At 38.7% G+C, this 25820-nt stretch overlaps 1 protein-coding gene across 3 annotated transcripts in view; it reads right to left on the bottom strand.

Moving 5' to 3' along the window:
• The window catches only part of PRUNE2 (prune homolog 2 with BCH domain), a 132082-nt gene that overhangs the window by 31970 nt on the left and 74292 nt on the right, over positions 1 to 25820 (bottom strand). For all 3 annotated transcript variants that reach the window (XM_063421709.1, XM_063421708.1, XM_063421707.1), the window contains exons 7-9: positions 25304 to 25462; positions 17715 to 24222; positions 16455 to 17250 (exon numbers count right to left, since the gene is read on the bottom strand). In XM_063421709.1, coding sequence (XP_063277779.1) covers positions 16455 to 17250; positions 17715 to 24222; positions 25304 to 25462 — 7463 coding nt within the window. The remainder of the gene's footprint in view (positions 1 to 16454; positions 17251 to 17714; positions 24223 to 25303; positions 25463 to 25820) is intronic.

The following is a 25820-nucleotide window of genomic DNA, read 5'->3' on the forward strand; positions in this document are numbered from 1 at the left end:
AGTATTTCTCAAAATTAAAGTTATCCTCCCTGACTTTTCTAGGTACAGCAGCATTTTGCTGTTTTGGAAAGAGCAGCTTTGAATATTCACAGCAATATGTCATAGTCCCTATGGGCTGTGCTGCCTCACCCTTGTGTCATCTGTGATCTATCACCAGTTTCCCAAGTTGCTCTGCAGCTATTACATATCAAGAAGTTAATTTCTTTAGTCTAAAACAAGATATGCTTCCAATGCACTGCTCTGAATAAATACCTACAATGTACAAAAGAGATCAACATTAATCCAGCTGTGACTGTCACCACAATTTATTCACCAGCTGGACTACAAAACTCATACATTTTCCCATTTTCTTTACTCATCATTTTTAATCTGAAGTGGAACCCACAACTGCCAGGTGCTTTTCCTAAATAAATAAATCATGTTTCCTCTGTGCTGTTCCCTCTACATACAGAAATAATTTTACTCATAAATTTTCACAAGATGTCACAATTTTTTTTTATGAAGTTTCAAAACATGCTGAGTCAAAGAAACAACATGGATAAAATCACCTCTGTGCATATTAATATGTGCTTGGTTTGGATACTAAATGTGAAGACAGGAGACAAAGTGCAGTTGGAAAGGTTATTCAGAGACTAGACATTTAGTCTTTTTTCATCTTCCCAAATTCCATACATTATGCAGGTATACCCTGGTTTTGGATGAAGTAGGAGTCCTGCTGATAGCCCACTTTCTCATTAGTTTATAGTGAAATACTGAGCTGCTTTGAAGAAGAATGTGTGAAGTGAAATTTTAGGGTACAAAAACAAGTAAGGGAACTTAAACTTATGGAGTTACTTTTGCAGCACACAGGCAGCATAAAGTTCTCCTTTGAACTCCTCCTATCCCCACCCTGTGACACCACCCTTATGCAAGTACTGAGCCCAGGAAAATAGCAAGAAGAGCTTGACGGATTGGATATGAGAGTATTTTCCTTGGAAGGTATGAAAAGGCCCTTGGCATTTATCCAGTAATGCCTGTCTACTGACTCTCAGCACAGCTCTGTCTGAAAGTGCCTTAGCATTATGGAGGGTTAAGTGTTTTGCCAGTACCCTGTGTAAATCCATCTCTGGCCTGCCTGATGGGTCTTACATAATTTTGATCACCTCAACTGGAAGATGTCTAACTTCTTTCAGACAAAACAAGAATTCCTTCCTACTCAGAAGCAACTAAAAGCCTTAGAAGAACCCAAAGCAACCATTCAAACACTCCACAAACTGCAATTTACATCAAATATGTGTTTACACAAAATATTTTCTTAATTGCTCCATTCCTCTTTGTGTTACAATTATAGAAATGCATATAATTTAGAGGCAAAATATATTACCAAACAACATGACTTATATGGGGTGTTTTGCTATCACCCATCTCTGTAGCTCCTTGCCGTGGTTTAAGCTGAGCTGGCAACTAAGCATCTCACAGGCACTCATTCACTTTTCCCCACCCAGTGGGATGGGGTGGAGAATACAAAGTTAGACTTGAGGGTTCAGTGAGGAACAGCATAAATGCCCAACACCCACCAAGCCATGTCAAACTCCATCCCTGAGCCACGATCAGTCCCCCCTTGCTGGCTAACTCCCCAGATTACACACCAGGCATGATGTTCTGTGATCAGCTTGGGTCATCTATGGTCCAGCTATGCTTCCTCCTGGCTTCCTGTGCACCTACTTGCTTGCAGGGCATGAGACACCAAACCTGTCCTTGACTTAGGGTAAGCATTACTTAGCAGCAACTAAAACATCAGTGTGTTACCAACACTGTTCTCATACTGAATCAAAAACATAGCACTGTACTAGCTGAGAAAAAATGAACTCTGTGCCAGTCAAAACCAGGGCACTACTCCAACATTCACCTCACCTCATATAAAAGAATACCAAAACCTATTCTCTTATCACAATTAAACACTTGACACATTATTTCATTTTAGCTGTTTTACATTTATATCCAGAAAGCACATCTTTTGCTTACTTTCATAGGGCTCCACACTTGTGGCTCATAATTTCTGTGCCGTTTCCGTTCAGAAAATATATTACAGGTTTATAGACCATCAATCACTACAACAACATTTTTTAAAAGAACAGCAAATGTCTACTTTCTACTTTTCTACTTGGAGTGTTCAGAGAAGAAAGTCAGTCTGTCCATCATTTTCCAGTTGTAGATTTAACTCCATAAACTGTTATAACTGAGATGTGTTATTTCCAAGACCTTTAATGCTACTGGGCTAGTAAGAAATCCTAATGTAATCTACATGTTTTGATGCTTATTGTCCAGGTTACATAGGTAGCAATGTTCTGCAAAGTCAGAGAAATGTTGGACACACTTCAGTATCAACTGTGTCTACAGCCAAAAGGAAATGCTTTAAGAAAGAGAGTGTTAATACACGAATTTCAGAAATAACACTGACAAAAGAATAGGCTTTGCTGTGAAGAAACTTGATGAAAATACACAGGAAGAAACAGAGAAAGAAAGCAAGAATATTAGTCCCCAAAAGCCCAAATGGACTGTGCACAAAGAGATGAAGACACCCATTAGCAAATGCACCCACCAAACCCAAAATTAATTCCTATAACTAGTTCCCTGCTACAAAACTTCTAGACAATAAACAAGAATTTATGCAGATACCTATTCAGAGATAAAAGAGACTGCAGTGAGAATTTTTTAGATTCAGCAGAATTAATGATCCCTAAACTGTAAAGGAGTATGCAACAAATCAAAGTGACATACACTGTGCAAGATTTAGTCTGTATCAGTCAGAGATTATGCTTCAGCTCTGTCCACATACCAAGAAAATAAGTGTATTGGAAGGAATCCACTCCAGGATATCTGAGACTATAAAAAAGTAATTACTTTTACTCACAGCTGTGTAAATAATTTAACTGTATACAGGTGACTTGTAAAAATGGATTAATTTTATAACCTCCCAAGACCTGAATTTGGCAACCATATGTTAGAAATTAACAGTGTTTCTATTGCTATTTATTTTGTAGCTCTTAATCACAAGTTAGTTTACGAAAAATCTGTAGATTGAGCACTGTAACTTATGCATAGCATGAGACTTTCATTCTCCTATCTGTATGAAAAGGAAAAGAAACAAACTGTGATGATTTGTTTGAGCCAAAAAGTTTATTAATCAAGCATCTGTGCAAATGCTAACTCATCATTGTCATACTGCTTGCTACAGAGTAGATGACATAATCCTATTTTACAAAAAAAATGTCACTTACAAAAACCACAGAATAAGCCACTGCTAAATATTTGCAAAAATCATAACTTCCTAGTTTTTAATACTTCAGTTTTCATGAGCTGACATTTTGCTCCATTTTCAGCACTGGAGTTGAATGAAAAAGTTAGGCATGACAGTAAGAGTAATATTCTTTCTGTGGAAAAATCATGTATTGTAGCCACAAGATTTGAAAACATGATAGAATTATCACTTAAGAGCCACTGAATAATTTTTAACCGTTCTTTATTAAAACATTTCCTAGTCCCCAATCAAATTAATTGTTTTGTGTCTATTAATCTACCCATATTTTCCCTTGTTCCTCTTTTTTAACTTATACTATAAGCCTCATTTTATTCCCAGAAGCCAATCATAGTAGTAGGTGTATTAGCTTAAGACTGTTGAAAAACAAAAGCTGCTATTCTTAAGCATATGCTGCTGCTTTCACTGCTCCTAGGCAGCCACATGCTGTCTGTCCTGACCCCTTGCCAGCTCCCTCCCTGTGTCACAGCACAAGAGAAGCAGGCAAAGTCATGGAGGGATGCGGAGACATGAAGGGACAAATGCAAGTAAACAGGGATCATGGATTTCCCTAGGCCATTTCATCAACCTTATGCACATGTCCATGGATGAGGAAGACCTATGGAAGAAATCCAGGGCTCCAGCCTTCTTCAGTTGTATGTGACTTCCAGCCACATGACATAAAAATGCATCTTAATATAAAATAAGGGAAACTGAAGTCCCTAGATGTCTTGCCAAAATGGAAATGCAAACTGGGCTGATGCTGCCAGCAGTAGATCCCAGAGTCTCCAAAACCTTGTAACAAGCTTATGGCATGAACACAGTCAGGAGACAATTCCTTAGGGTGGCGCTTTCGGAACGCATCCATATAATAGCACTGTCTCCAACTATGCCTCTTACAGAGAAGTGCAGAACCTGCTAGGTTTCTAATAGTTCTACTTGAATAATATTCTCTCAAGACAATATTCTGTCTGCGAAAGCAGGTGGAGAGTAACAAACTCCAAGGCAGAAGTAACATGTCACTTAACATCTATTTCTTTGCGTAGCATTGCACTTGTATATTACCACATGGTTTTGCCCGCAGAGCAGGGGTTATTATCTGACCCTAACCCTAACCTAGATCAATGCTCCTTAATCTTTTGAGAAAATGGAGAATCATCAGAATTAACAACACAAAGTTGGGGAGCTTATGTGATGGGTGCTCCTCCATCAATACTAACAGATCACAAGGTCTGGCAATATGCTGTGCAGGTTCAAAGCAGTACCAGCATTTAGAAAGCATGTTTCTGATCTCTTAATAGATGTTGTTAGCATTCTACAGATAATATTCCACATATCTAGATGATCTGTTAATCAACAACCACTGTTGAACAAACATTAAAAATGCAACACGGTAATGCCAGCAGAGAAAGTGGAAATTAAATCTGATTCGAAAGATCCATAGGTATAACCCAAAAATACATTTTCATTTTTAATTATATTTTTTAAATTTATTAAGATGCCAGGGATCTGATTCCCACCTTCCACTCTCATTGAGTGATTAATTATCCCCTGAGAAAACTCAGTTTTAGTTTTCCTAACTTTTAAACCAGTTTCTTTTCCTGATGTGTGGCTCATGGTGACCATTTTCCTGCTGTACTGTGCTGTCAGGACCAACCATCAGAATACCTGAAGCTCCAAATTATGTAAGTGGCATGTGAGAAGCACTTGAAAAGCAGGGTGCACCTTCTACCCAGTGCAGCCATCTGCACTTACAGGAAGTATGCTAATAATCTGAGAGTAGTTAACAGAAGAAAGGATATAGGATCAGAAGCCAAAAAATCTTTAGAGAGTTTTAAATTTTATACCCTACTGGACTTGCCTATTCTCCACTGGACTTGTGAGAAATCTCCTCCAACTATTACAATCTACACTGTATCAAGCACATTTGTTTCCAAATTAAAACATGCTAAAATGTCTCAGACTGCTCTTAAGCATTATTCATAAGCATAAGTTCTGAACCTGAGCTAGTACCTGAACTTCAGTGGGTATTTCTCTTTACCACTCAGTTTTTCTGCAATATTGGCAACTTCTTGCATTGCTTAATGGACTTCTTTCTCTGCATGCACGGATGATGACAAGTACAGCAATGGTGATACTTACTGCCATCCTAAACTAGGCTGGAATGAAATGCTTTAACAAAGCATCTTACAACAGGTGAAGTATATCTTGCTCACATGGTAAAATGATGATGATGACAACTTTCAGAGCTGCAAATTGCAAGAATTCACTTAATATCAAGATGTATGATTTTTTTTTCAGCTGTCCATTAAAGTATTAGTGTTTTTCTAACACTCTTCTTATTTCAAGCTCAGCTTTTGGACAATAAGTTGATAGATAGGAAAAAACAATGGCAACATTTTTTTTTTTTTTGTAATATATGACTTCTATCTTTTCCTCCCCTCATACTGCTTTTCTCTGGTCCTATTTATCATGTAATTCCCAATCCTCAAAATATTTCTATTTCTTCAATACCTTAAATATTGTGAGATTCTTTATTTTCTCACATCTCTGTCACTGTTGCTAAATGTCTACCCTTCTCCCTTTTCCATGTTACTGAATCAGTGATTTCACAACTTGTAGTATTCTATGTAATTATAATTTAGATTCCTAGTTGACCTACTGCAAACTTAGAAATAACAGCTATATTTTCCCTGTCTTGGCTTTGGGTGACCTAAAGAAAAGGCTCTGAAAAGGTGTCATTTCAGACTTTAGTCTCTCCTAAAGCTGTTGGAGATGTAATAAACAGTAGGAGAATTTAAGTGACAATGCAGAATGTGGAGTGGGAATTTTAACCATAAAATTCAAATGGAAATAACTCACTGAGTATAAATTGGTAACTGAAATGAATTCCCATCCATACTGGAAAATTATCAGCTTGGGAAAAATATAGGTTAAAGTCCCAAACATGAGCCAGAGAAGACTCCTAATCAGGGCACATAAGCTCTACTGAAGCACTAAAACTGGAAGACATGCTGTTCTGCAGCTTGCCTGCACTGCCAAGAGGTGTTAGGAGCAGGAAAGACTGTTAGACCGTGCAGCTGGCAGGTCTAAAAGGCGTGTGCAAAGAGAGATGGGAGATGCAGAAAGCCACCAGTTATCTTCAGAAGCAGAACTCTGACACTCAGTGGGAAGTGCCACAGAAGCAGTAAGAAGATAAAAACCAACCCAAGTGTGGGAAAGAAGAGTAATGTCAGTCATAGCAAAAACACCGTGAAAGAGACACAGTGACAGGAAATGCCAGGCTGAAGAAGCAATGTTCAGGAATGAGGTGAGAAAATGGGGCTCCTCCTTCCTCCACATGGCACTCCTCACCTATTACAGCCAGGGAAATATATGGGCAAGGCTGGCTATATGCTCTATTCTCAACAAGCAGAAAATGGTGTATCCTGCTGGGCTACTACCCAGCAGAGAGCTCTTTATCGTTTTCTGCCAGTGTGTAGGATACAATCAGGCTTCATCTGACTGTAAAAGAAGTTCTGTCTGCTGCTGTCTGTTTTTCATAGGTGCAATAGCTGTTGGTAAGACCACAAACTACAAGATATACTAAAGACAAATAATTAGTTGATTCTTAAAATCCTGTAACAGCTAAACCAGTTCCTTCAATTTCCAAAGGAAAAACCAAGCAGATAAACTATGAAATCTGTGAAGCAACTGGAATGTCACTCCCACCTTGCTTTGCCTCAGTATCATTAGTTGTTGCAGTAGCACTGTCATTTTCTGGGTATTTATACAGGATGTGATAGGAAGTGTCTCCAGTCTTGAAGACACTACAGTAATTTAAAAAAAGCCTTATCAATATTCACGGGTGCTTTCAAAATCATATTCTCAGCTACACATCGTTAATTAACTTTGCAAGCTGTAACTTTTGCCCAAACAAAGCTTGGGGCTTTAAAATGACTTTTTTTTCCTACGGATATATTACAAGCTGTAAATAACACTGCTCTCCTATTACTGCTGAACACTATATAGAGGTGCCACAAAACTGCAACAGACTGCTTGCAGCAGGATCTAAGTTTTTAAAATAGTGAATGTATGCAAAAACTAGATTTGTCTTGTAACTACATAAATTTTCTACTGTCCAGATTTGTGCAAGGCTAAATAAAAAAAAACAGAGTCATCAAAGCTGCGAAAGAAAAGGCTGTTTTAGATCTTTGTACACCCCTGCCCCACATGAGATATCAGTGTAGATTGTGGCTGAGTGAAAGTCTGAATATGGCAGCCCCGAAAAATAGAAATGCTTGGCAGGGTAACGACTGGTGTGTATTGTTCCCTGCTCTGACCTCCACAGTTTTTTTAATGCCTCCTGACAGTGCTGCTAGAGCTGTGCGCATCCTCCCTTTCTCAAAAATGCTCTGCTTTCCAAGTAAATAAAGATAAATCCAGAAATTACATTTCTGCCTGCCCCTCCTTCCCCTTTCCCAGCACCCTTCTTAGGCAGAAGAAGTCTGCCTAAATGCACCACACCAAAAGCCTGCATACATTTCCTTTCAGTGTTGCTCTAAGTAGCCAATATTTTTACATTCTGTTTAATTCAATGCATCCTGTACACTCCTATCATCAGTATCATTTATGTGCTTACCATACTTTGAACTGAAGAATATTTTCATTCCTTTACCACAGACAGAAAAGCAAGTAACTGAATGAGCTGAATCAAGCTCCTATAATTAAATTTTTTAAAAAATACTGCCTGCACAAACCAACTTTTGCTGTAATTGAATCGCTGACGACTGAGATTATTGCTGCATCCTTCATCAGTTAACCTTCAAAAATTACATATACTGTTCATAGCAAAAATTTTAGAGGACATTGCAAAAAATTCAAAAATCATGCTTCAGTTGATAGGGGAAAAACCCAACTATATAAACATGAAACTAAAATGCCAAGTAGACTGCAATAAGAGCTGTCACAAACAGTCGAGCTACCAGTAATTAAGCACTCTTAAAAGCAAGCTATATGCTGGCAATGCCCTTTCATGCCTTTTTGCCCATTGTATCCTCAGAGCTAGGCAAAAAAGCAGAAAATAATCCATCATATTAGGTGACTGTGCAGTGAAGTTTTGTTTCCTAATTATAAATACCATGCCTGTGCTCAGACAAAAGAAATCCTTCTGAACTGATGTAAGCTTCTCTCACAAAGAGCTGCAACAGAATTAAAATACAGCTGCCCTGTTTGCAGTAATGAGGTCCTGAGTGCTTTGCATCATGCTGACTAACATCTACCCTTTTTCTGCCTAAAGTAACTGCAATAAGAAGCCGTTAATCAGAAAATCTTCTGCACATCTGCCACTCGGAGAAAAGAGATGCTTACCTTCTGAAGACTTGAAAAGGCCTTTCTACTGCAAAAATAGTAAAGATGCTTCGCTGCTGCACTTCAGCATCCCTCGTTCTCTGGCAGTTTACTAGGAATACAGATCCTCCACCATTTTCTTGTCACGTGGGTGGGTAGTGGCACTGCTAAATAAGGGGATCACCTGCCTTCACACAGCCGCCCGTGTTAACCAGCAGCTACTGGGCTTTGGTTACAGGCATACTTAAATGCAGAGCTGTGCTTCAGCCGTGAAAATTATGATTCTTTTTCACATTCCCTGTGGAGCTTCATCGGAGCATCATCAAACTTTGATGCAGCGAGTCAGCTGGCGGTAGCAAAAAGGCTCCCTGCTGCTTCATTTCACTGCCTGAGGAAAGCTTATGCTGAGACTGCATGACAAAAGTTCCTATGGATTCAACCTATCTCAGCCCTCATTTCTGTTTGCATCGATGACTATAGAGCACGTGCACATTCAAACATGGTTTGCATATTTTTTTCGGCTTGCAGTTTAGCAATGGGAATGCAGGTGCAAATTTAAACAAAAAAAACCAAAACACCAACAATGACCAGTTCAGAAGGTAGATTCTGAAACACAAACTATGAGCAGCAGGAAGCAATACCCACAGCCTGTGGTCCTGGCTGGTTTCTTAGGGAAAGAAAGGACACTTCATCCCAGGCAGTACAGTCTCTCAGTCTCCTTTTATAAAAGTCTGTTGTGAGTAGGGTCCCTAAAAAATCCAGGTTCCTTTCCAAATGCAAAACAGCTTCCAATCCTAATCCCTACAGTAGGGCAGTAGACCCTAGGATAGCCTAACCATCATCTGGTTTCTCTCCTCACACTGCACAGATCCTCCTGGAAAACAATGAGAACTGGAGAAGCTCTCACATCCGACAGCTTAGCCATAAACACTCAAAAACAAGCAAAAGCCTAACCTCATTTTCTCTTTCCAGTACATGCACAGCTTCAGCACAGGGTAAATCACAATTCAGTGGCTCCCACCTTGTTCTTCACTGCTTTAGTAACCCTACAGAGAAAGTGGTCATTATCTGCTACATGTGTCCTGGTTAATCTGTCCCATTTTAAAGGAAAACAGATAAATACAAAGCATTTGAAGAAATTTAAAAATCATCACTGATATGAAAATAACTTCTAAAGAGTGCTGCACACATGTCATCTTTGATGTTTCTGTCACCTAGCTGTACATAAAATTTCCAGTGATGGGGATGTTTCTAGCACTTTTTCAACTGGCCAAGATTTAATTAATTTAAAATCAAAAGTCCACAGACCCAGTAACTATGGACCCAAAAGTCCATAATACCCAGACTTCCTGTATCCAGGAAATAAAGTTATAAAGTATTTATGTACAACAGAAGTCATTAGTAGCAAGATCACAGTGAAGCTGTGAAATTAGTAATATAGCAGAAAGCAAGATCCTAATTTTCCATGTGCAGAGTACTATGGAATATTTTTGAGATTTTAGGGTGCTGTTGAGGAAACCTCCCTGTCCAGCCATCCGTGAGCCACTCTGGCAGTCACACTCACAGCACCCGAGCCGGGACCCCACACTCGCGTCAGATCAGGTTTCCTTACCGGTGCAAGCCCATGCTTCCCATAGCAGAGTCTCAACCCTTAAAATAATCTACTCATGGTGCAACAACAAAAGATTAGCTTAAGCTCGGTGTCTCTGAGGAAGGGCCCTAAACACAGGAAACTCTGGGCTTTTATACCCTCATAGTCTGTGTATGCAAAAGTCTGGGGGTCATCCAGCAAAGTCATCAGTCCCTGCTGTGTCTTTCAGTGTCCAGTCACCTGCTGGCACTTTTCCCCATGCCCTTCATTGTGCAAAGGCCAGAACCAGTTCATGGACTCCTTAACAGATGCTCTGCTGGGACCACTTTCCTCACTGGGGCTCACTGCCAAAGTCAGGTCTGTGTCAACAGGGTTGAAGTTTCAAAGCTTGTTAACACTTTAGGCTGAAGTCTCTGGCCATTGACCGCTGGAATATATTATATAATTAATTAGCTCAGAAAACAGTGATGCTTTTAATAGCAAGGGATTTTTTCATTTACCTGCTAAACCATGCTAATGAAGTCCAGGTCTTCTTGCTTTAAGAAAGTGGTTCTATCAGACCAATCTCACAATTTAATTAAAATTTTAGTACCATTGGTAAATAATAGTAAGTTGTGGGTTTTTTCCCTTTTTAAGTTGTTTTTTGGTCACTGAAATGCTGCTCTTTTCTTCCTAAAAGATTTTTACAAAGGTCTTGGTATTTGCCATGTAAATATTAAAGCTATTTTTACAATAATGAGATCATCAGGACCTTCCTACAAGCAACCTTCTCAGTTGTTGCTCCTTTACCAACATGTTTGGTTCTAACCTTTGAAGCATGGTCCTTGTGTTAAGTCAAATGTCATGCTTTGTGCTGCCAAGCGGGAGACCTAAGTTCAATTCCCATTTCAGGTCCATAATTTTGTAGTTTGGCAGGAGCTGGAAGCATAACTGAAACAGCATGCTTGGTCCCCAGAGTGCCTGGAACCGCTTTCCAGTGGATCTGGCCAATTAATAAACAATCCTGACAGAAGTGAAAGATGGCAGCCCCACAGGTTTCCAAGGAGAAAAAGGAAACAGGTATCTAAAGGCAAGTAAATGTTACTTTCTTTTTTCTTACAACAGATTTTCAAGCCTTTAAGCATCCTATATATAGCACCCTGCTTTGCTCATAAAAGAATAATGCAAACCTAGGATCCCTAACTCACTGCCCTAATTTAGCTTTGGCATGACAGAAGAGACATTTTGAAAAATATTTGGTGAAACCTTTGGTCACTGGAGCCAATGTGAATTTTTTCCTGGATTCAAGTCTGTCAGTATTTCATTTCAGTACTGGATATTGATATTGACTTGAATAATTCATAGCTTTGGGATTTATTTGTACTTGGCTAAGACACAAAGACAGCAGAGTTGTCTCAGAATTCTTATTAATCTTGTAACAATCACATATTTTTCTTTAATTAAATTTAATTATCTTTTTTCAGTGGCAAGCACAGGGAAATGTGATGAAAGTAGACTTTTCTATTAATATAACACTGGATTGCTTCCCGTACTGGGCAATTTTAACAGCCAGCAGTACAGTAGTGGTCACAGAGGGACATTTCGGACAGAGGCAGTGGAAGAACAATCTTTTGAAAAACATCATTATACATGTGAGCAGAAAAAAAGTCATTCCTGTTACTTTGAGATAATGCTATCAGAAACATAAACAAAGCTTTCTTTTGAAGTCTTATTCTAGTAGGTTAAATACATTGTGGTAGTTTTTCGAAGGAAATTGTCTTCTGCTCAGTTTTGCCACCAGTTTTCCATGCTCTCTCCCAAACCTTCCAAATATCTCTGTTCTTATTTCTACTGTTCTCACTTCTTCTTGTACCTCAAGTCAATACATCATTTCATAGTATTTTGTTCAGCTCTAACTCTTTCTAATTAGTAAAAGGATAATACTTCTCTACAACAAAGACAAAAGCAGGAATGATCTGATATACACAGCCACTAAAATACTCTGAGGAATGTGCTGGGTAAAAACTAGCACAGCCATCTGCAGTGTTCTCCCTTTGCCTCCCTGTTGAAGTAAGTCAGCCAAGACTCCATTTTTTCATGCAGGAAGGACCCCTCTTTGTTGTACATGTCATATTATATAGGATTATCAGAAGATACTGTGTTGGATTTGGTTACCAATACACTCATACTTGGTTCATTGGTCAGTACATGGTATTTTGCATATCTATCAAACTTCTGTATTTTTAGTTAGTTTGCATACTTTTTCTACTGATTCTCCAGATCCCTTGTTATTGCAGGTGCACTTGTTTTTCATCCAGGAATAATTTGTTGTATTAACGAACTTCTCATTCTAAAGACAGTTTCTTTCAACCTATTGCACACTGCTTAGCTAAAGTAGCAGGGCCTAATCCATATTTTATAAAACCTTTCTCTTATAATATCTTTTACCTGTCTACCTGCTGACCAGTTCATCACCACCAACCCTCATACAGGCTCTAAATTTAAGACGAGACAACTTCTATGAAGAAGAAGATGACTTTCTGTCTTCATAAATTTTACTGCTGGCATACCTCCAGTCAGCAGCAGCAAAGTATGTTATCCTGCCTAGCTAACATGCTGTATAAAAAGCTGTTTTCTTTCTGGAAAGACTGACATTAGTAATGTGCTATCAAATATTTTTGTACTTTTTTTAGGAGTCCAAAGAAGCTCTAGGGTTTGTTAGATTTGGTGTTTGTGTATTCCTGAGACAAGCTTATGTCTTTTCTCCAGTGTTCTAATACTAGTAACCATCCTTTTATTCTTCAATCCCTGCTGAAGCTTTTCCTTGCAGAAATAAAACAGGAGAGGATGGAAGAACTTTACCTCTAGCCATAAACTTCTTTAAAACAGCTTTGAGAGTTGTTAGGTTTGACATTGGAATGAAGATGGCAGTGACTAGCAGACATCAAGATTTTAAGGCACTTCTTCATTCTAGTTTTTGTTTCTGCTTTCTGTTTCAAAATCTTAACTCCCTCCTCTGTGTAACAGCCAATTTTATTGGATGTGGCAGACATCTGCTGGATGAAAGCAGAAAACAATGTGAACTGCATCCTTTACTGGCCCTTACTCCACTACAGAAGTACAGTACAAGTAGGAACCTCCCTGCCCTCCCACCCCCACCAAAACAGGGGCATATGGATATAAAAGGGATTAGAAGACATTCACTAGGTAAGTGCCTTCATAAACTTTGGACTCCTAATTCAGCTGTTCATTGGCTGGATTTGAGTTTGCATACGAATAATAAATTTCTTTATTTTTCAAAGGTCATAGAACCACAGAATGGTTTGGGTTGGAAGGGACTTCAAAGACCACCTGGTTCCAACTCACTTGACAGGGGAAGGGACACTTGACACTACATCAGGTTGCTCAGAGCCCCATCCAGCCTGCCTCTGAACACTTCCAAGGATTTTAACTAACAATAACTTCACAGTTTTTCCAGGCAACCTGTTCGAGTGCCTCATCACCCTCACATTAAAGAGTTTCTTTACATCCTACTTTGATGTAGGATGTAAAGGCAGACTCAGAGCCTCGTGACTAGCACTATCAGGTGCCTTCCAGAAATTGTATTGCAATAATCAGGAAAGTTTTAGTTTCTTCTCTTATGTGATGACAGCAGTGTTTCTTCACTAACCTCCCATAGAAATAACGATTCCTGTATGTGTGTCATCAGTATTTTTTTTGTTGTGTGTGTGTTTGCTTTGGTTTCAAAGGAATCCAGGCCTCTGTGATCATGTTGTGGGCATGCACAGGGATGCATATGTCTGTTCTCCTAGGAAGTCTAAAGTCCTTATCTAACTGACCAAAGATGTAAGATTATTAGAATTTTATTGAATATCAGCTACCAAGCAGAGGGGAAATGGACAGGAAAACCACACCACAAAAGCAATCTCTATTACATACAAAATCCTCATGGAAGAGGATTAATTACTTTTAATAACATTATTGCTAGAAGAAACTTCCATTGAGGTTTACAACTTACTAAGAAAAAAAAATCTAACAAGAAAACTTAAACCCAAAGCAAAGTAGATTTTACTGATTCCATGCTCCCACAATTAATTGTTAATGTGGCGGCTGAATAAGTTCCTTACTTTGCTTCTCTGGGCATCAGTATCAGGACACAAACAGCCACTGCTACTGACTCAAAAGGCATTTAGTATTAAACAACTTCTAAGTGAGATAAGAAAAAAGACTAAACTAGAAGCTATAATGACCATATGTATTCTATATCAAGAATTATTTTATATTTTTCTTGCAGGATGCACCATATTCCATCATGCCTTCAAATTTTTACTGAAAGCACAAGAACATTAACACAGTCCAGTTTTGGATTTTAATGTGAGAATTAGTCTAAGCAAATACACTAAGTTCTAAGAATAATGCATGTACTGCATGCAAAACTCCAATGTGAACTATTGTGGAATAGTACTTCAGGATTTGCCGAAGTTCCTAAAAAATAACAGAGCTTTTCTCAAAGTAGCTCTAACAATTTATGGCAATAAGGTGTTAACACCCTTCTATAAATGAATGGCCATAGGAACGTTTTTTATAGTACCAGTCTAAGTTCAAAAATAGGATTTTCTTCCTGAGGTACCTAAGAATCCTACTGCACTAAAGTTATCTCAGGTCCAAAATAAGTTGGTTTATTTACAAATCATTCTAAATTAGATGCCTGTGGCTTTCTTTTCCTCTCTAAAAACATTATGGGAATGTAAGTACGACAAGTCAAACTCCTAGGATTTTGTTTGCATGTAATTAATCAGTGTGACTTAGATTGGGTCAGCACCTGCCTGTTTTAAATTTAGAATACTTTATGGGAGATAGAGAAAATAACAGATGATTTCTTCATGTCAGATTTGCAAGCCTGCAACTAGCCAGCACCGCTAAATAACTCCTCCTGCTTCCTGTCCCATTCATTACTGATTGTGAGCAGAACTGGTAAGCATTTTGTGATTCTAAGGTTTTTTACTAGAAATGCATGATTTGTCAGAAAAGCATCTTTATTAATTGAAATTAGTTGTTTTTAATGAACTCCCAGTGAAACCCTGCAGAGGTAACACCACAAAATGGCTTCCAGTGTTAACAAACAAAGCACCTCCAAGTCAAAGGACATCTAGTTTTCCTAGATTTGCAGTGCAGAGCTTTCCTAGATTTCCTAAGCCACCCTTCCACACAATAACATAGATGCAGAAGAACTGCTTGGAAATTTTTGTTGTTTGGCTTCTCCAAGATTTCTTTTCTATAGGAAATTTCAGCATTTCTACTTTTCCTGCTGGAATTCAATTTAGAAGCTTAGAGGATTGGGTGCAACAGAAATGCTGTGCCAACCCACCACACTTTTGCTAGTTTCAAGGTCAAACATTCAGTATTTGGTTTACTTCAGACTCTACAGATCTGATCAGTGCTCAATTTCTGCTAACACTTCCGAAGATTCTCCTCTCTCTTGATGGCAACCAGCAGTTTGAAAAGAAAGAGAGGTCAACAACAGAAGCATCCTCTCCAATACACTACACCAAATGGAGTCAGGAGGGCTACCCCTCACTCCATCTCATGACACAGCAGAGTCACTTGGGAGCAGGAATACTGCCAGCCCAGAGGCTGCATGTCCACCCAAGACCAGGTCCGTATGTGCTCATTCAATCTGCTTCAATTGCCAGCTGAATTCAAATCGTCATAAATGCTCCTCTGATTTGACTAGAGCTTGTGACTAGAAATAATCACAAAGATCACAACTTTCCTTCATGCTTTTCTTTCCTCTATAAGCAGCACGTTTTTCTGACTCTGGGCCTTGACTCCTTCCTTTCTTTCTTCTCAGCAGTTTTGCTTTGGGCAGAGACAGTACTTCACCTCAATCCCACATAATCTCATCATATACTCTCAATATCATCAGCCCCTGGCTTGGGCCTGTATTCCTTGGCCACATGTTTCAGATTTAAAGGTAGGTAATACCATTGGTGGGACTTCACAGAAGGAAGACAGATTTACTCTTCTAAGAAAGTGACCTTCAATCAACTGCAAAACAACCCTAATTTGGCTCATATCAAGCAACGAAGAACCACAAATCTGTATACAGAAAGGAACCTTGATAGTTGTCATGTTATCAAACTAACATTGATAGTTAAATAACATAAATACTTCAGACTTGAAAGTCTTGCCATCTATTCATAATGGCACACACCTCAAAATCATAGGTAACAAACAAATAGAAGGCTTTTGAAAGAAAACAGGTTGATTTTTACTTACCCTGATTTTTGATTCAATTCTCTGTCACTGTTGAGAAGAACCATTTCCTCCTTCATTTCTTGTTCTGTTGCTACATTATTCCCAAGCCTCTGTTGAGAATTTGCTTCCCATGTACTATCACCGCCAACTTCCTGCAATTCTGATGTTCCTGCAATGCCCGAACTCACATTGTCAGCAGTCAGGCCATCTGAAGGAGAACAGCTTTCATGTTCAAATGGTTTCTGAAGGGGAGCTTCTACCTGAAATTCTGTCCAAGTGTCCAAGTCATGTGCTACAGCAGATGCCAGTTCTTCATCAGGATGTCCGGACCCTGATTTTGGCATCTCTGTCTTGGCAAAATTTTCTTCAGGCGATATGTCACTTACTTCATTTTGGCCCAGTATAATCCAACCCTCATCTTGTCCACAGCTTTCCTGTAATTTCCTTTCACCATCCACATTTTGAGGCACAGCAGAATAATTTTTCTCTTCTAAGTGAACAGCGTCCTGTCCAGTCCCACAAACAAGGTGATCTTTGGTTTCATTTGAAATGCAGATTGGCTGAAAGGTATCCAAGGAGCCTGGTGAAAAGCCTTCACAGGATTCTTGAAATGCAAAATTAATTTTGTTTCTTTCAAGGGTATCATTTGTTGCAGGTGTATTTTCTTCCTCAGTAACAAGGATGTAATCCATCTCCAGAGAAGATGGGAGCGCCTGCATCCTCACATCTTCCTTACTCCCTGTATTTTCCAGTTCAGGGCTCTTAGGAGAATATCTTGGCTTTTCCTCCCTACAAAGTAGGGAGTCAGCACCAGCTTCTAAAAGAACAGGCAAATAGAAACTCTTTTTAATTTTTGAATTACTGATTTAGTCACTATAGTATGCTTTAATCAGTAGTGTGAGATAAAGCTCTTTTCAGTTTGCTTTGCTCTGTTAATGTTTACTTGAATTTTATAACATCATCACCATCATTATTGTTAAAGGTTATACATTAACACAGCCATCATCCCCAAGGCACAAACAATTCAGTGTCCCATAGGCTAGGCCCTGAACAAACAACAGAAATTATATTCCTACTATTTAACAGCTTTAGATCTGAGAGAATGACACTAGAGCTCTTTCCACAATACGTGTTCTGTTCCACATGTTCCACAGTACATCAGAGAGACACACAAACTCCACACTTCACTCAAAGCCTCCTCCTCGTTAAGCAGAAATACTCCACAGACACTTCCTCCTTCCTCCGTTCTACGTATTTGCCCTGGAAAGCAGATTTTCTTACCAGCACATGATCTTCTATCTCCACCTGGTGGTGACTCGGGATCGGGCGTTTCCGCTTCAGATTTTCCTGGCAAAAAATCAGAATCTGGTGGAGTTACTTCAGACATGGAGAGTGATGGTACTGAGGCGCGATTTTCTTCAAGGCACTCTGTGGATGTTTCAGACACCTTATCTTCGGTAATTAGGATGCCCTTTGCACGTTCTGGAGGAGCTGGCAATGGCAATAGTTTTTCCAAAGAAACACTGTCATAAAATGGCTGCTGTATCAAGAGCTCACTGTTTGCATACTCTCTGCTGCCAGAGGGTTCAGCATCAAAACATGCAGAGGATGGTGGAGTACACACTGCTGGTGACTGGTCATTGGGTATTTCCTTAAACACAGGAACATAATTTTCTATTACAGCTTCATATTCTTTTCTTGTATCATCAAACAGTTGTTTATTTGAATCAGATTCATCACCCTCATTACCATCAGGTAGAAAGGATTTGGGAAAGAGTGTCTGTTCATCCTTTGATTTCCCCTCTTCTGCCTCACTGCCTACCAGTGCTAGTATGTTCACTTCATCACCTGTGTCTGCCAGGACATTAGCCACTGAGGTGTTCCTGATATCATGTTCTATCCCTGTGTCAGATTCATCCACACATTCTTCTGACCTATCCAGCTCAACACCAGTTATTGCGGTATGGTCAGTATCAGAGTATTTTACAACTTCACCCAAAGCACTGATTTCTTTTAAGCTTTGTTCTTCCCTATCAGATTGATTGAAATCCATGGGAAACAAATGCAATGGAGAGGTCACTGTTTGAGCTGTATCAGTTGGTGCTCCTTGATGGCTTGCATCAGTGAAACTTCCATGGAACACGTCTTTCACATCTAAGGATGTTGCTTCTATAACTTCACTGGCAATTTCAGTTGACTCAACAGGGTTAAAACCCAGCTTATTTTCTAGACTGTATTCTTCTGGAATTGCAAAATCAGGAGGCTCCTGAGGATCTGAGGAGATAAGGTGATAGAATTCATTGGTCTTTACTGGTTCATAGTCCTGGGGGCTACCATTTTCAGAGTGCATCCCCACTTTCTGCATTACTAACTGACCCTTTGAATCAAAATCTGTCTCTTTATTCATATTTGATCTTGTATGAATTGGCTGACTGTCTTCCTCTTCAGGCTCCACTGCAATCTGAGAAGATGGGATAGAGGCATGCTTAGCTCCATATTCCTGGCACACATCAGGACTGCTTGATGATTCTGAACCATTGTCTTGGTCACAGTGACTTAAAATATCAGGATTTTCACCATCTGGTTTCAAAGTAACGATCTGCTCAGCATTAGTCCACAGGTCAGGTTCCACTGAAAACTGCTGATTACTTCCTTGTGCATTATCCTGTAAAATATCAGGGATAAGTGCAGTTTGGGGAACTAATATATTCCACTCGGGACTTGACTTTTCTGCCATTTCAAAAGATAAGTCTTGTACAGTGAAAGCACCTGGCATGGAGTTGTGCCCTTCTACCCTTTCACAGGTGTCCTCCTGTTGTCCTTGAGGTGTCAGACTTGCATTTCCCTCATTGTCTTTTGGTAGATCCAGTACAGTGATTCCTTCAACTGCTTTATTTGGTACAGCTTGTTCCTCATCTGAAAAGGAGTTCTGTGGAGTTGGTTGATTTTCCTCATCTGTAGAATACAACTGTTCTATCAACATTCTTTCTTCTTTATCCAGTATGAAAGAATCAAATTGTTTTGACTGCAAAGTGTCTTCATTTATCTGACCATCAGGACTATTGACAGAATGTACTAGTCTTTCATTTTCTTTTTCATCAGAGTACAGGGGGCAAGGCAGATTTTCATCATTACCTGTATCAGTGAAATGTGCTTCTGTTAGATCTTCATCTTGTGAAGGGGAACCACAGGAGTCCTCTTTACTATTTCCTAGCTGATTTATTACAGAGTGACTTGAAACAGAATACAGATCTTTCACTTGCTTTTCTGCACAAGGTTGTGAACTCCACCATTCTGAACTGTTATCTAGAAAATCAGATGTTCCTACTGTGGATTTTGGACCAGTTCTTGAATCAGCTTCCAGTGACATAGTCCACCTATCTACAGCTTTTGAAGAATGCTTTTCTTTATTGCCATCAGCAGCAGAAGTCAATGTAGAATCTTCATTCATTTGATACAAATATGAGTCTTCCCCACTATCTGTTTTTTCATTGAAAATATTCACCTGAGTTCTTTCATCAAGTGCTTTCCAGTGGCCTGTAGTAGGTTGAGTAGTCTTATTATGATCAGTAAAGTCAATAGTCACATTCTCCTGCAATACCTTTCTGGCTTCAGTTGTTTCAGAATTTTCATTTAAGTTGCTTACCAAGACCTCTCCCACCTTAGTTTTTTCATCTAAATTGTCTTCATTAGCTTCAGGACTTGTTACATTGGACTGAACGTAACCCTCTCCATTTTCAGCTCCTTTGTGCTGTTTGTTTTCACACACTGAATCTTCATGAATCTCTTCTGGACATGAGTCTGAATTGTCTGAATCCTCATTTATGTCAGGAGTTGATAAAGAAGATACAGTATCGTCATCTACATGGGCATTCCAAAAATCTAAGCTTTTAGGAACTTTGTTCTCTTCGCCGCTTGTTTCAAATCCTTCTTCATATTTATTCTCAAAATCCTGATTTTTAAAAGAATCTTCAAGATTTTTATTATTTTTTATCTCCCACATATCCCTGCTTCTTTCATGATGACTAACAACTGGAAGGTCTCCCCACACATTCACAGATGCATCACTTAAATCAGGACTTGTTCCACTTGAGTGTGTATAATCATTTATTGAATTACTCCACACATTATCTTCTTCCAAATAGCTTTTGATCCGTATATCTTTTGAAAGGCTGCTTGTGGTATTTGCTATTTCAAGGACTTCGCTTGCCTCAGGACTTGTTCCAGGAGATTGCAAATCTTCACATGGCTGGGAATCCCAAGCCATTTGGGGAAAACTGTCATTAAGCACTGCAAATGACTCTCCACAAAGATTACTAGTAGGTTCTAAATTTTCAGAGTTTTCATTTCTCCCAGAACCTATTTCAAGTGAAAATGAATTTTCCACCACAGACATATGTGCAATATCAGGAACACTAACATATCCGGAAGGATTTTTCTTAAACTCATCTGTGAAGGAATTTTCATTGGTCCTCATCAGTTCTGAGCTATTTTTAAAATATACTAACTCAGAATTACAAATGTCTAGATGGTTAGGAGTCGCTTCATGTAAGCATTTTTGCCCTTCTTCCAGATGTTCTTGTGGTTTATCCATCAAAGGAATTGATGTGCCTTGGCCACAACCATTCTTTCCGGAGTCATTCCAGACACATGAGCTTCCAGGCATTTTAGAATAATTACTTTCAGAATTATCACTACCCTTATCAGAACTTTCAAAAATATCTTCCATCTTGGGACTTGTTGCATTCTGTGCCACTGTAGTCTCTTTTTCAACTCCCTCAGAAAGCAGCTGTGACATTTCACTGTAATTGTAATTCGGTGGTAAGGAGTCATCAAAGAATTCATAATCTCTCACTCCTTCAGAAATACATGAAGATTCTAAACTATTGTGCAACACGTCTTTTCTCTCTTCATGACTAACTGGATTGCTTTGATTGGAAAATGACACATTCTGTGTGGTGAATACTTCCAAACTACTACTATTTCTCATTTTTTCAGGGGGGGTGGCAACTTCAGTTGTTAGCTCGTTTTCTTCCAAATCTGTTTTACCTGAAGATTCATTGCCCTCTTGCACTGGTTTATTACAAATGTCATTAATCATCTCCTGTCCACTTGTCACATGTGTTCTCTTACATTCTTTTCCCTCCTTAGAGATGACAATGGCATTATCCCAGCCTTCTTCACGACCCTCCTCACTCTGTAAACCCCACGAGTTCAGCTGGTGCACTGAATCCTGACTATCCAGCTCTTCATCAATACCGGCAGTGTTCTGTGCTGCATCCTCACTAAGTGTCTCGCTCCCTAACTCACATATTTTCAGACCCAAATCATTCTCATTTTCTGAAGTTGGCATAGAGGTGTTTGTGTCTTCTTCAGAAACACTGCCCACTGTTTCTGTATTGTCTGCTGCTCCCTGTCTAGTATTTAATTCATTCTGTGGTAAGTCATTCACTGTTTGATTATATGCCAGTACTACTCTTCTGCTTTCAGATACAGGAAAGTTATTTTCACTGGTACATGTTTCAGTTGAAAAACATAGATCAGCTGTTTGTTCTGAATTAAGAAAAGGTTTAGCTGAGGCAGAAGGAACTGGAATTTCAGCATTTCTTTCTTGTAACTGGGTGATGTTATTGAGAGGAGTGTTCCAGATATCTGTATTTCTAGTATTTGAAAAAGGCGCATTGTTAGGAGATAATGGTTCCTTACTTGATTTCTCAAATTCTTTTGACTCAGCCATATTTGTGTTCATGAATTTACCAGAAACTGTTTCTTCATCAAAATCCTTGTCCTCATTTTCTCTTTCATCTTCCACATATGTAGGTGATAAGTATGAATCAGATGTTGAATAATTGGTGTCTGGTGGAGAAATAACTAAATCTTCTGCTATATTTGAGGAACTAAGGTCTGAGTTTTTGTACAAGAAGGTGTCCTCCCATGGCACCACTACTTCTGTTACTTCTTTTCTGATGTTTTTATCACACGTGTTCCAGGTATCTGTATTTTCAAATTGGTTTGGTCTATGTTTAGGATCACCAAACATGTTTTTTCCCCCTGTGTTCAGCTTGGAATTATTTTGCATATTGTTGAAAATAAAATTTGTATTTTTTGATTTTCCATGGTCTTCTATTGAAGAATATCTTCCTTTGTCCCACACTTCTGGATTATCAATCTCATTGTCCACTGTGATTTCTGAAGAATCTGATAAACCAGTTTTTGACATGGCCCATTCCTCAGGAATGTTCACTGATTTTAATTCTCTGTCTAGTTTGGGCATGTTCCATACATTTTCTGAGGATCTACCAGCATTTCTTTCATCAAACTTGGCCCAGATTTCATAAGACTCTCCAACTAGCTGGCTACCTTTTCCTTCACCACTACACCATGTATCTGACATCACAGGTGTTGGCTGGCTGACCTTCCACAGGTCTGTAAAGCTCTCAATTTCTTGCTTTGTGTCATCTAAAGAAGGAGTTTGTGAACATGAATGTTCACTGTTTTTCTCTTGATTCTCATGGTTCCAATTATTTTGTTTAAACTGATTATCCCACAGACCTGCTTTCATATATTCCATTTGCTTTGGCTGTTTTTGGAGGAACACAGAATCTGAAGCTCTTCTGTCAGTATGTTCTCGTAGCAAGGGACTTTCTTTAGAATCTTTCCACAAGACAGGACTCTGAAATACAGATTCCTGCTCACTTGAACTCCATGCATCAGCATTTCTGGAATCTAGGTCAAAGCCGTCCCACCAGCTCCCGTATCTAACACGAGACTGAGAGTAATTTGTGCCATCTATTTCATTAATTTTTTTTATGACATCTTGTGAGAAAATTAAAGGCTGCCCATTATCTAATGGTGAAGTATCTACAAGACTATTCATAGGAGTTGGTGGAATTCTTGAATCAGCAGATTTCAACATCTCTGGCGAAGAAGAATCACCTTCAACTAAATCAATCAAACTTGAAGTTTTCTCACACATTCCTCCTGGATTCTCATCAAATTCAGCCAGATTGTCTTCCTCATTTTTTGTCGTAAGTAAGTGAGTTGAATACTTTATTGTATCATTTTCTAATAGGTTTGCCTCATCAAGTTTTTTCTTCAGAGTGAGTTGATGCCCTTCTGATGAATCACTATTGAGAAAGTAGTCATCTGCTGGGGAACAATCAACGGAACGAGAAGACGACTCAGATGGAGCTGTAACCATGGGTGCTAGATCAAAATTGAAAAGATCAAAGTTATCGCTATTGTTTCCTGACTGAGACTTTTGTTCTTCAGCTATTGCTCCTTCAGGAATAGGGCTGTAGGAATCAAAGCCAGGCAGAAGACTGTGATGAGAAGCAGCACCTTCTGCAACAGGGCTATCATCACTAAGAAAAACAGAACTCTCCTTGGAAGACCGGCTGCTTCTAATGGTAGCCAAGCCACTGTCTGGACTCACAAGGTCTACATTAACATCAGCGTGGGCTGGCATAGACCCATTTAGATCTTGAGGATTTTCTAAGAAATTGGCAGAACTGGGCTGTGGTTCTACATCAGAACCATATAACTCCATAATACCAGAAGATCCTTGTGAAAGTGGAGCACTTCCAGCAACAGCTTCAGTAGAAGACGTTCTACTGTTTGATACCATTTCTGGTTGCCTCCTATTTATAACTTCCTTAATTAGAAGAAAAATTTGATCACAGGTCACCAAAGAGTTTTTTTGATGATAAATGAGAATTTGGTCACATTCACATTCTAGAGGATCCAGCTCCAAACAAGGATTCTGACATTCTTCTAATTCACAGCAGATCTGTTGAGAAACAGGATATTTCAGAAGTCATGGGCGTAAGGCACTTTACTGACTACATCATCATGTAATACAGCCATACCTATCTCTTCCTATTAATCTATTGCTTGGCCATTTCACTGTAGCATCTTTATTATGATCCCCAAATAGATGATGTATTACATCAACAGAAGGTTACAAATTACAGATTACAGATTACAAACAGAAGATCAAGGCAAAGTATTTGTTATATGATTGGTCAGAAATTATACCATTTTGCTTTTCGGTGCACTTCTTGTTAGTAACATAAAATCTAAATAAATGTTCGGTTGTTCCCTTAAGAAATCTGAGTAAAATTTATGTATTAGTACTTTAGGAAGGTATTTCTAGAATAGGATCATTATATTAATAAAATAAATAAATGCATTTATATTGACCTTGAAAACAATGGAGTCACTTAGCCACCTGTCCCTAAAATCACAAGTTTTCAAGGCTGAGAAAAAGGTTCAAAAAGTTGTCACTGAGATAGTTTCTTCCACCTGGGGATAAATATAGTATTAAAAAATGGGAAGCTCCTAACTCTGGATGAATGTACACAGTAGTAATAATTTGTTTTGATTTCAGAGCTTGAATTCTTTAGGAATAACATATACATATATGAGTCTGGTTATTGCCTTTTACAACGTGTTTGCTTATCACTCATTGTCAAAGACACATTTGTGTAAATCACAATACAAACCCAAGTCCAAACTAGTGGGAAAAAAACACAAACCAAACAACATTTTGTTGAAATGTTGAAAAAAACATTTTCAACATTTTCAAATGAAAAAAAACATTTTCAAAAAGTTGAAAAATCTTGCCTCTTTCAGTATTTCTCATAACCTTTTTCTATTAGCTTGGTCTGAAACAATAATAAACATCATAATCATTCATCCTCCTATCAGATAAATAATGCAACCATTTCAAATAGCTGCTCCGTTGCTAGTCAACTGTTGCTATATTTTTGACCTCACTTAATGAATCAACATCTTGATACAGAGTACTTAAAAAAAAACCAACTTTTTTTTTCCAGGAAAAACATCCAATTCTTTTTCCAGGTACTTACTTGATTGCCTAGCTCTACATTTTCTGAGTATACTGCTATTTGCTGCTTTGTTTTCTTCTCATCTGACAAGCAGTTGGCCAAAATGACAAGTACATCAAACCCATATTTATCTATGAATGCTTTCAGATCACCAACAAGACTCCTGTGTAATACACAGTCCTGAAAAACATTAAGAAATTGAAAGGAATGTCAGCAACTTTTCTGGTTCTTTTCATCCAAATATATTGTAAATATAGCCATAAATGTTAAAAAGCATCAGCAGGTCTAACAAGCAAGAGAATTCCATTTCACTTGTCAAAACAACTATGTGCCTAATAAAAATCAAGAACCAGTCCCATAGCATAGTAATGGAAGAACACTAAAATACTAAATGCAGGTTTTGCCTTCCTGAATCTGCTGGTGAAACATAATTCTTACTTGTTCCTGCTACCTGCTTTTGCAACATAGCCAAACTCTAGGCTAGTGTATCCCCATGATAAAGAAACTGGGCAAAGGGGGTAGGAGACTTGCATGGATG

This window comes from Prinia subflava, chromosome Z (genome assembly GCF_021018805.1).
Source record: "Prinia subflava isolate CZ2003 ecotype Zambia chromosome Z, Cam_Psub_1.2, whole genome shotgun sequence".
In the NCBI taxonomy this organism is placed as follows: Eukaryota; Metazoa; Chordata; class Aves; order Passeriformes; family Cisticolidae; genus Prinia; species Prinia subflava.